Source organism: Salvelinus namaycush, chromosome 3 (genome assembly GCF_016432855.1).
Source record: "Salvelinus namaycush isolate Seneca chromosome 3, SaNama_1.0, whole genome shotgun sequence".
Lineage (NCBI taxonomy): Eukaryota > Metazoa > Chordata > Actinopteri > Salmoniformes > Salmonidae > Salvelinus > Salvelinus namaycush.
The window spans coordinates 43,839,678-43,852,230 of NC_052309.1; the positions used below are offsets into that span (position 1 = coordinate 43,839,678).

Here is a 12,553-nt window from a genome sequence, read left to right on the forward strand (position 1 = left end):
ACATGTACAGTTATTACCTGTTGTGTAAGAATTGGCCAGTTAAATATTTCACGATTAAAAGGACAATTCTCGGTCACGTTCACCGACACACATACAGCACAAATATGCGCACGCACACAAACATACATTTCAGGGCAACAATAAAAAGGTGAACATAAAATTATTAATTAATATCAAAATATACTTTGATTTCAAAACATAAGCAGGAAGTGAGTTGAGCCATATTGAGTTCTCATCATTAATAATTAAACAGCCAATGAGGAAATGTAAAAATATAGATTTATGGTAATATTCCGCCTCAGGCAACGTCATAAAAACAGTTTGCCATTAGGCTGCAGAAGTTCAATTCTCTTCCTCCCATGCTATCCAACGCAACTGATATTTGTCAGACCTTGAGTTTTATGTATGAACTAGTTCAATAACACACAGCACCCTACATTCATCTGATATACTGACTGGGGTGGTGTACATTTACACTACTTAAAAAACAACTGAAACACATAAGCAACGAGATACAGTACTTAGAGCTAGCATATTAAAATGCCTTGCCCCCCATCCCTTCCACACACCCCCCCCCCCCCTAGCCCAAACCCTTCATCACAGGATTAGACATTTGCACTGACCTGAAAGTAGGCTCTCTATAAAACACATTACTTGGGTCTTTTGCCCCCTTTCTCTGGCAAACATGAACTTCAGAGGAACAGCAGAGGTGTGTGGCGCTGCATCCTAGACTGTAAACAACACATATGTAAACAACACATATACTTTTTAGAGCAGTGTCTGAAGTAAATAATCCACCCTTTTCTCTTTTCATTTCAACAAAGTGCACACTCCCCACAATCTGCCAATAAACTGCTGCCAATAAACCTAGTGAATATGCATCGCCGGGCAGCAAACCACAGAAATAGATTCTCATCTCATTCTAGTTCTGTGCAGCAAAGCCCTAAGGACACAGCACATTATCAGAAAGGGATAGAAGATAACGGATGAGACCAAAACCTTAGGATAGAAATACAGGAAACAAGAGCTTTGATTTGTTAAACGTCTCTGGAAACGGGAAAGCTGGAGTGTGTATTAGCCGATCAAGCCTGAACTCCTGTCCACAGTAGGTAGTGGGGAGGGGCCATTAGTCATTGAATGTTGTACCAGGAAGTTCGTTGGTCAGTGTGTGCCATCGCTCAATTTTCTTGTCCTTGTTTTTGAGACAGTCGAACCAGTGTTTGAGCCTCTCCCCGTTTGCGCTGATGCCCAGGGACACACCACCTGAGACCGGGGACGGCAGAACAGTAGAAAAGGGTTAGAAAGCGACACATTGATGGACGATAGAAACTAAATAGTTTGAACTAACACAATACCCAAAAGACAATCACAACTGTTCTCTGAATACTCTGTGATGTTGCACCCTCCTGAACAGGTTGTCCATGGTAGAATAGGCCTCTTTGAAGTGAGACTGGTGACCAATGTTTAAACCTGAGAATGCAAGCGTTTTGTGTGTTCAACCTTGCTCTCATCAATTGCTGGACATGAACAATGTAAAACTCTGAGCACATTATCATTTTCTAGCATGAGAGCCACTTTTTTATATAGCTTTCAAATAGGTACATTACTCTCTTCTCGCTATTTAAACCGTCATTAGGCCATCTTGTCCAAAAATTATGTTGATATATGTTAGCCCAGCTAATAAAACGTCCATGACAATGAACTTAGCTCTATTGTTGATCTGAGTGTTTATATAGGCTAGGCCAGTCAGTCAATAGCATGTGTTACAGAATTGACAGGAAAGCACGATCAGATGTAGTGTTTTTTACTGCATCGGCTTCATTAATTATGAAGCAAGCAGGAGGCTTCACCTCAGTGGATTCCTGGAGTAGCTGCACCCTCTACTGGACACTTGGTGAACTTAGACAGACCAGTCAATTTACACTTATGTAAACTTGTGACAAGGTAAGCTAGATAACGATTATAAAAACACATATAAAACGTTGTAGGTGTAACCTACATTTAGGCGAGTGTACACCTCCATGTAGCCTCATATGCTAAGATATTATTAGGCTCTAGCAGTGTGTTTGTGAAAAAAGTTTAAAGAAAGTCATAGGCCTAGCTCCTAAAGAAATTAATTCTTCATTTTTATGGTTTCCTTCTCAACACAATACCACAATGAATGTTAGTCCACATGTGAAAGGAAAAATGATGATCCCACTCTGGGATTAAAATTATGTCGCAAGTGGTGAAAAGCGTCAGGAACTAGGCATCTTTACACTGTGAGCTAATTGTCCAGATAAACTTTTGCATGTGAAGCAGTTCATTTGAGTATCAGAACATGCTGGTGGACTTCTGGTAAGGATCCTTTAGTGAAAAAGTGTTGAATCCCGTCCAACTATTTTAATTGGCTAAGAAGGAATTTGTTACCAGATATAATTATCTGCTCAGCTGGCCGTCCTCAGTATCGTGGCTAATTTGGCCAGGTTGGCCTATGAGAAAAGCTAGTAGCTAGCCATTTTAGACCAATGTTTCAAACCACAGTCTAAGCAATATTTCACAAGTATAGCCCCATGTTGTCTGTGAAGGAAGAAACCACATGGAAAAAGTGGTAAGCAAGTTAGATCCCACATTTTTGTCTCACATATTCAAATTCATGTATTGTGTTATAGGTTTCAGGATGTTTGTATCTCAATCAGTTGGGGTCTCTATAAGCTACAATATTAAGTACTACGTATGAAAGTGCATCCTTGTAGCTGTGTGGGCTAATATAGTCAACATTTTTGCCTTGGGGTATGTTGAGTCAATGGCCATGGGGTAAGTTGAGCCAATGACCACCATACCCCTAGCCTATGCGGAGTCGCCAGAAAATGCTAACATCCGGGTTTCAGGGCTATAATATTTTGAACCTAACTTCCGTTTTCCCTAAAAAATAGAAGTCGGAACTCCGCCCAGGCATCTTTCTACGCCTGCTACGTTAGGTTACCATACCCCATACAAATTATGATTATTTGTTTGTTTTCAGTTTTATGCAAAATGGGCCGATCTCGAGTCAGAAATGTATGCCTTTCCTACGCATGCCTTTCCTAAACACTTCTCAGTATTTGGTATTCAGACTTATTTTAGTCACGTAAAGCACTCTGCAGATGTGGCTACCTTGCCCACTCTAATTACATTTAATTCAACCACTGAAAACCCTCCCACTTGCTGGTCAACACATTTTCTTGTGGAGTTTTCATTCAATGGGGTACATTGATCTTAAGGCATCCCTTTAAATACGGTGCACCTTTAATTTGAATTTTGGTTGACAGATTCAATAGAATACATTGAGAGAACAGGTTCAGAATATAGGGATCAATGAAAGAAATCCATCGATGCATATTCGTCGCCATTTCAGCACCAACTGGTAGATGTAAATAAATAGAATACTAGATATTTAGGCACATTTTAGGGTTAGGAAAGTATGTATGAATCATTAAAAAAAACTGTTTGGAGAGCGTTTCCACACAAAATACCACATATTGATGAATAAAAAATAGTGGTTTGATTCATCCTGAAAGTTGTCCTATTCAAGTTCAATCCATGAAATATTGGAAGGTGGAAAGTGTACAATAGGGATTGAACAATAATCCTATAAATCTAACCTAATTCCCACTAATCATGGAACTGTATGACAATGGTCCAGTCATAGTAAACCGTGCGCCAGGCTCCAGATTTAACCTGCTACATGTGGTCTTCAAACAGGTTACATGTGTTGTGCAATAATTTTGGACAAGCCTAATACGATCCACTAATGCAAGCGACCCTCAGGAGCAATTTACAAGGACGTGACAGAGGAAAGAAAGGTAAATGGAATGAAATGATGCAAAAATAAATGCATGTGGTATTACTGACAGGGGCTCCCGATAGTGGCTAATACTTAACATGATACAAATTGCAAAATTAAACAGAAAAGCCAGGGCATATAATCAAAACATTCTGAAACACATACATCCACTCGGCAGGTTCAGCCCTAAAGAAGCCTATAGCTTGTGTCTCCAAATTTCATCCAGGCAAATTTTGAAGGCACACAATTTGAATTCTGAATAACATTACAGCTATTTATATCCCATTTCAGTGTGGAAAAGGGGCCGCAATACATGTCATGTTGATATGATTTTCAGTTTGCTTCCATACTTTATGGCCGGTTACACATTCGTCTCCAGGGATCATAAGGAAAAATCATTTAAAATTGCTCTCTCGGCATAAAGGTGGTGGAATTACTAGGCAACTAAGTCACGGTCAGAATACGGTGTATATGTAGCCACACCTCCATCACACCTTAATTTATTCAAGCTCCACCTCAAAAGAATAGTGGGTGAATAGCATGCTATTGTCATGCTTAAATTCAAGGTCAGAATATGCATAGAGAAAAGAGCATAAAAAGGGAATTACATTACATTTCCGTGCGCTTAATTCGTGTCAGAATCTGGGCCAATATGCATAGTATTTTTGCAATGTGTCATGCATATGAACTCAAGATAGTGCTTTTTTTTTTTGTTACAGAGCAGACGTCATCATGCCCCGTGTATACAAACAAGAAACAAGCAGGGGTCTAACCCCCCTTGAGGTTCTTGAGAGCGGCCAAGAAAGTGACAGAAGGGAAGAAGTCCATTCGGCAGCAGCAAGGGATGAAAAAATAGACTGAATGACACCGAAGAGGTAAATTGACAACAAAAAAACAAGTACCTGTCCGAAAGAGAGGCAATGACAGAGTAGCAGAGAAACACAAGGTCTTATCTGATGACATGGAGTCTGACCTTCATAAACATATCAAGAATCTCGCGGACCAGTTTCATGGGCTTAGTAGCATCAAATTTAAAGAACTTGCCGACGAATAAGCACATCGTAACAACATACGACACAACTGAAATGGAAGTGTAAGTGATATTGAACTGAGAGATATATAGTGCCTTCGGAAAGTACTCAGACCCCTTGAATTTTTCCATACTTTAAGTTACAGCCTTATTCTAAAATTGATTAAACATTCTACACAAAATAACCCATAATGTGAAAAAAGCAAAAACAGGTTTTTAGAAAATGTTGCTTATTTATTAAAATAAATAAATAAATAATATCATATTTACATAAGTATTCAGAACCTTTACTCAGTACTTTGTTGAAGCACCTTTGGCAGTGATTACAGCCTTGATTCTTCTTGGGTAAGACGCTTGGCACACCTGTATTTGGGGAGTTTCTCACATTCTTCTCCCCAGATCCTATCAAGCTATGTGAGGTTGGATGGGGAACGTCGCTGCACAGTTATTTTCAGGTCTCTCCAGAGGTGTTTGATCGGGTTCATGTCCGGGCTCTGGCTGGGCCACTCAAGGACATTCAGAGACTTGTCCCGAAGCCATTCCTACATTGTCTTGGCTGTGTGCTTAGGGTTGTTGTCCTGTTGGAAGGTGAACCTTCACTCCAGTCTGAGGTCCTGAGCGCTCTGGAGCAGGTTTTCATCAAGGATCTCTCTGTACTTTGCTCCGTTCATCTTACCCTCAATCCTGACTAGTCCCCCAGTACCTGCCGCTGAAACAACTCAGCACAGCATGATGCTGCCACCACCATGCTTCACCGTAGGGATGGTGCCAGGTTTCCTCCAGACGTGGCGCTTAGCATTCAGGTCAAAGAGTTCAATCTTGGTTTCATCAGACCAGAGAATATTGTTTCTCATGGTCTGAGAGTCTTCAGGTGCCTTTTGGCAAACTCAAAGTGGCTGCCATGTGCCTTTTACTGAAGAGTGACTTCCGTCTGGCCCCTCTACCATAAGGGCCTGATTGGTGAAGTGCTGCAGAGATGGTTGTCCTTCTGGAAGGTTCTTCCATCTCCACAGAGGAACACTAGAGCTCTGGTCAGAGGGACCATCGGGTTCTCGGTCACCTCCCTGACCAAGGCCCTTCTCCCCTGATTGATTAGTTTGTATGGGCGGCCAGCTCTAGGAAGAGTCTTGGTGGTTCCAAACTTCTTCCATTTAAGAATGATGGAGGCCACTGTGTTCTTAGCGACCTTCAATGCTGAATACATTTTTTCATACCCTTCCCAAGAACTGTGCCTCGACACAATCCTGTCTCGGAGCTCTACGGACAATTCTTTCGACCTCATGGCTTGGTTTTTGCTCTGACATGCACTGTCAACTGTGGGACATTATATAGACAGTTTTGTGCCTTTTCAAATCATGTCCAATCAATTGAATTTACCACAGGTGTACTCCAATCAAGTTTTAGAATCATACGGGCCTCCCGAGTGGCACAGTGGTCTAAGGCACTGCATCGCAGTGCTAGCTGTGCCAAGAGAGATTCTGGGTTTGAGTCCAGGCTCTGTCGCAGCCGGCCGCGACCGGGAGACAGGACCCCTGGGGCGGCGCACAATTGGCCCAGCATCGTCCAGGTTAGGTTTGACCGGCAGGGCTGTCCTTGTCCCATCGCGCACTAGCGACTCCTGTGGTGGGCCGGGCGCAGTGCACGCTGACACGGTCGCCAGGTGTTCGGGGTTTCCGCCGAGACATTGGTGCGGCTGGCTTCTGGGTTAAGTGGGCATTGTGTCAAGAAGCAGTGCGGCTTGGTTGGGTTGTGTTTCAGAGGACGCATGGCTCTCGACATTTGCCTCTCCAGAGTCAGTACGGGAGTTGCAGCGATGAGACAAGACTGTAACTACTAACTGGATACCACGAATTTGGGGAGAAAAAGTTTTTAAATCATCTTAAGGATGATCAATGGAAACAGGATGCACCTGAGCTCAACTTCGAGTCTCATTGCAAAGGGTCTGAATACTACCATTCAAAAGTTTGGGGTCACTTAGAAATGTCCTTGTTTTCCTTGAAAACATACATGAAATGAGTTGCAAAATGAATAGGAAATATAAATAATGATTTTTTATTGAAATAATAAGTGTCTTTCAAACTTTGCTTTCGTCAAAGAATCCTCCATTTGCAGCAATTATAGCCTTGCAGACCTTGAGCATTCTAGTTGTCAGTTTGTTGAAGTAATCTGAAGAGATTTCACCCCATGCTTCCTGAAGCACCTCCCACAAGTTGGATTGGCTTGATGGGCACTTCTTACGTACAATACGGTCAAGCGAATGTTCTTCTTTGTGATCCGAACACATCAAACTTAGATTTGTCTTTTCATAACACTTTTTTTCAATCTTCCTCTGTCCAGTGTCTGTGTTCTTTTTCCCATCTTAATCTTTTATTTTTATTGGCCAGTCTGAGATATGGCTTTTTCTTTGCAACTCTGCCTAGAAGGCCAGCATCCTGGAGTCGCCTCTACACTGTTGACGTTGAGACTGGTGTTTGCAGGTACTATTTAATGAAGCTGCCAGTTGAGGACTTGTGAGGCATTTGTTTCTCAAACTAGACACTCTAATGTACTTGTCCTCTTGCTCAGTTGTGCACCGGGGCTGCTGTGAAGGGAGTAGTACACAGCGTTGTACGAGATCTTCAGTTTCTTGGCAATTTTTTGCATGGAATAGCCTTCATTTCTCAGAACAAGAATAGACTTACGAGTTTCAGAAGAAAGTTCTTTGTTTCTGGCCATTTTGAGCCTGTAATCGAACCCAAAAATGCTGATGCTCCAGATAATCAACTAGTCTACAGAAGGCCAGTTTTATTGCTTCTTTAATCAGCACAACAGTTTTCAGCTGTGCTGAAACATAATTGCAAGAGGGTTTTCTAATGATCAATTAGCCTTTTAAAATGATAAACTTGGATTAGCTAACACAATGTGCCATTGGAACACAGGAGGGATGGTTGCTGATAATGGGCCTCTGTACACATATGTAGATATTCCATGAAAAAAAATAATCAGCCGTTTCCAGCTACAATAGTCATTTACAACATTAACAATGTCTACACTGTATTTCTGATCAATTTGATGTTATTTTAATGGACCAAATGGCTTTAATGGCTTTTCTTTCAAAAACAAAGACATTTCTAAGTGACCCCAAACTTTTGAACGGTAGTGTATGTAAATAAGGTATTCGTTTATATTTTTAAAACATATGATAAAATTTCAAACAACCTGTTTTCACTTTGTCATTATGGGGTATTGTGTGTAGATTGCGGAGGATTTAAAAAACATTTTTTAGAATAAGGCTGTAACGTAAGAAAATGTGGAAAAAGTCAAGGGGTCTGAATACCTTCCGAAGGCACTGTATTTCTGAATGTAGACATACATTTAAGAAATAAACTCAGCAAAAAAAGAAACATCCTCTCACTGTCAACTGCATTTTTTTCAGCAAACTTAACATGTGTAAATATTTATATGAACATAACAAGATTCAACAACTGAGACATAAACTGAACAAGTTCCACAGACATGTTACTAACAGAAATGGAATAACGTGTCCCTAAACAAAGGGGGGGGGGGGGGGTCAAAATCAAAAGTAACAGTCAGTATCTGGTGTGGCTACCAGCTGCATTAAGTACTGCAGTGCATCTCCTCCTCATGGACTGCACCAGATTTGCCAGTTCTTGCTGTGAGATGTTACCCCACTCTTCCACAAAGGCACCTGCAAGTTCCCAGACATTTCTGGGGGGGGGGAATAGCCCTCACCCTCCGATCCAACAGGTCCCAGACGTGCTCAATGGGATTGAGATCCGGGCTCTTTGCTGGCCATGGCAGAACACTGACGTTCCTGTCTTGCTGGAAATCATGCACAGAACGAGAAGTATGGCTAGTGGCATTGTCATGCTGGAGGATCATGTCAGGATGAGCCTGCAGGAAGGGTACCACATGAGGGAGGAGGATGTCTTCCTTGTAATGCACAGAGTTAAGATTGCATGCAATGATAACAAGCTCAGTCCGATGATGCTGTGACACACCCCAGAACATGACAGACCCTCCACCTCCAAATTGATCCCGCTCCAGAGTACAGGCCTCGGTGTAACGCTCATTCCTTCGACGATAAACGCAAATTTGACCATGACCCCTGGTGAGACAAAACCGCGACTCGTCAGTGAAGAGCATTTTTTGCCAGTCCTGTCTAGTCCAGCGACAGTGGGTTTGTGTCCATAGGCGACATCGTTGCCGGTGATGTCTGGTGAGGACCTGTCTTACAACAGGCCTGCAAGCCTCAGTCCAGCCTCTTTCAGACTATTGCGGACAGTCTGAACACTGATGGAGGGATTGAGCGTTCCTGGTGTAACTCGGGCAGTTGTTGTTGCCGTCCTGTACCTGTCCCACAGGTGTGATGTTCGGATGTACCGATCCTGTGCAGGTGTTGTCACATGTGGTCTGCCACTGCGAGGACGATCAGCTGTGTGTCCTGTCTCCCCGTAGTGCTGTCTTAGGCGTCTCGCAGTAGGAACATTGCAATTTATTGCCCTGACCACATCTGCAGTCCTCGTGTCTCCTTGCAGCATGCCTAAGGCATGTTCACGCAGATGAGCAGGGACCCTGGGCATCTTTTTTTTGGTGTTTTTCAGAGTCAGTAGAAAGGCCTCTTTGGTGTACTAAGTTTTCATAACTGTGACCTTAATTGCCTACTGTCTGTAAGCTGTTAGTGTCTTAACGACCGTTCCACAGGTGCATGTTCATTAATCGTTTATGGTTCATTGAACAAGCATGGGAAACAGTGTTTAAACACTTTACAATGAAGATGTGAAGTTATTTCTATTTTTACGAATGATCTTTGTAAGACAGAGTCCTGAAAACGGGACGTTTCTTTTTTTACTGAGTTTACAATATACCACACCCCATTCCATAAATTAAACTTTGACCTACCAGGACATTCACCGTCGCAGGACACCACCACCCACTTACCCCAAGGTGGCTTCACTTACCCTGTCCCTATGCTCAACTTACCCCACACCCGGGGTAAGTTGTTCCAAGAGACCAATTTTGTTGGAAAAGCTATGTTTTCAAAACTGTTATGTTTACATGGATTCTGATTATTTCCAGGCATACACAACATCCTGAAATATATGTTGATATCTGTGTTAGAAAGAATACAAATATATTCTTTGATGTAGTGATGCTGAATGTAAAAAACAGCTCAACATACCCCACTCTCCCCTACACATTAGCTAAAGTGGATGAGTGAACAGCTCAAACTCCTGATGAGTGCTGAGGACTCTTGATGAGTGCATCATCAAAAGAGAGGAATGGGGGATTTGTTAGGGATTCAGAAAAAGTTGGATCCCTGTCACTTCAAGTTCAACTCCTCGCCCACCAACCACATGTCGGCATGAGAACTTGACAAGCTTATAGCCTGGCTGGCATGCATCAAGGGTCAGTGTTTCCTGCTTCTTCCTCACCACTCAGTTGTTTGTTGTTGTCATTTGGGTCCAGGTTTGTGGCCCTGGGTAGCTATCAGGACAAATGGAGGCCTCTGGTGGGTGAGTAGGTGTTGTAAACAGAGGTGGCAGGGGAACCTGGGCCGGATTGTCACCGGTGTGGCTGCAGCCATCTACACCTTTTTGAACTGTTCAGGTCACTACACTTGGTAACGTGGTCACCTGCTTAGTGCTTACCTATGAAATCGTTGGACTTGCCGATGTCGTAATCCCACACGGTTACCTCCAGGGTTTTCTTGCTGAGGTCGGCGTATTTGATTTCGTAGAAGAACTCCTACAAAAAATATGTAAAAACGTGACTGGCCAGACGGCTTCATACAGACAGCAAGGTTATCCCCAAAAAGCCAGTAAGATTCCACAAGAAACATAATCAAAGGAATCATATTTAAATAATATTTTAAACAATGTTATCAGTGACAATTAATTACCGATACGGCCTACAATTAATCATGCTCATAGAAGAGAATCAATATTATTATAATTTCTTTATTTAATTTGACCCTTTTTCTCCCCAATTTCATGATATCCAATTTGTAGTTAGTCTTGTCCCATCGCTGCAACTCCCGTACCGACTCGGGAGAGGCGAAGGTCGAGAGCCATACGCTCTCCGAAACACGACCCTGCCATGCCGCACTGCATCTTGACACACTGCTCGCTTAACCCGTTAGCCAGCCGCACCAATGTGTCGGAGGAAACACCGTACAACTGGTGCCTGAAGTCAGCGTGCATGCGCCCGGCCAGCCACAGGAGTCGCTAGAGCGCGATGGGACAAGGACATCCCGGACGGCCAAACCCTCCCCTAACCCGGACGACACTGGGCCAATTGTGTGTTGCCTCATGGGTACCTCACGGGATCGAACTCGGATCTGTATTGACGCCTTAAGCACTGCAGTGCCTTAGACCGCTGAACCACTCAGAAGGCCACGAAGAGAATCAATTTTGGTATCAATCCATCAATACTCAAGTTTATCTGTACGCCTTTTTGAACCAAAATGCCTTCTGAATGCAGTGGAAGCCCAGGTCACCTAATCTCGAGCCGAAAGGCCAACAGGCAACAGGATGGAAATGGAGACGAAAGGAAATGTCAGTGGAAATGTCAAGTCACAGGCCTCGCGTGTTCCGGGAGGACGCCACTCAATGCCGCAGTCTAGTGCTAAATTAGGTCTTTGGTGGTGGTCTGAACGTGGGGTCTCTCTGGAGCATAGTAACAGATGAATGGGAGAATGTTTGTGAGGCATTCAGAGAAAAAGAGGCAGGCTCAGGAGAGGGGGGAAATACACTTTTACTAGAGTCAAGTTGGCCTCTCAATGAGAGTTAACAGACGGCTGATCTGACGGTTGCTCACCTCATCATCAATGCATTTGGTAATTTTTTTTACACTAGTGTGCAATAAGGCCGCCCAGATAGATACAGGGGGACAGATAAAAGACAAATATGGGGAGAGGTGATATCTACTGTCGGTAAGAAGAGTAAATGTACAATGAGTCAGCATTAAAAGCCCAGTGCAGTCAAAAACATGATTTACCTGTGTTTTATATATATTTCCACACTATGAGATTGGAATAACACTGTGAAAATGATGAGATTTGGTGGGATGGAGTTTTGGCCTTCGATGGTGACATCATTAAGCGGTAAATTATTTAATTGATCAATATGAAAGAGTTCCAAACCTCTCAGCCAATAACAGCTAATTTTCAGTTTTCCCCTCCCCACTCGAAGACATTTTGTTCTTCTTTTTGATCATTTTAATAAAAAAAGAATAATCACAGTAAGGTACTTAATTGTTACCAGGAAATTATTTGATATTGAGATAAAAACAGCTGCATTGGACCTTTAAAGTCATGATTTTCATCATACTGGAACAAAGTCAGGTATAATTAGCCAAGTTTGAAAAATGTGTTTCATAACTAATTTGATAAGCTTGATCTTAAAATATCTGGTTCCTCCTAAGTATCAAGTCTTAAATGGGATTGATTATTGGAGGGATTTGTGATGTCAGAGAGACAAGATATCTCTGAGAGAGGAAAAAGAGAGAGAGGAAAGAGAGGAATGCATGTCCTTCCTTACCTCGTTAAACTCTGGGTTGAGGGTCTTCTTCTTGACAGCAGTCTTGTGTTTTGACTTTTTGTTCTCGTCAGGCTTCAGGTACCTGCAGAAAAGGCATGAAGCAGTAACTATTACTGACAGAAAATGTCTCTCTGCAGTCTACTGTTGTTTGATGTGGATTATTGGGCGTGCTGTAGA

General features: G+C 42.5%; 1 protein-coding gene across 1 annotated transcript in view; it reads right to left on the minus strand.

The window, feature by feature from the left end:
• Positions 1–682: 682 nt before the first annotated feature.
• The window catches only part of LOC120031733 (double C2-like domain-containing protein beta), a 133,611-nt gene continuing 121,740 nt past the window's right edge, over positions 683–12,553 (minus strand). The window contains exons 7-9 of the mRNA XM_038977519.1: positions 12,377–12,458; positions 10,487–10,583; positions 683–1,263 (exon numbers count right to left, since the gene is read on the minus strand). Of these exons, the coding sequence (XP_038833447.1) occupies positions 1,127–1,263; positions 10,487–10,583; positions 12,377–12,458 (316 nt within the window). The 3' untranslated portion in view covers positions 683–1,126. The remainder of the gene's footprint in view (positions 1,264–10,486; positions 10,584–12,376; positions 12,459–12,553) is intronic.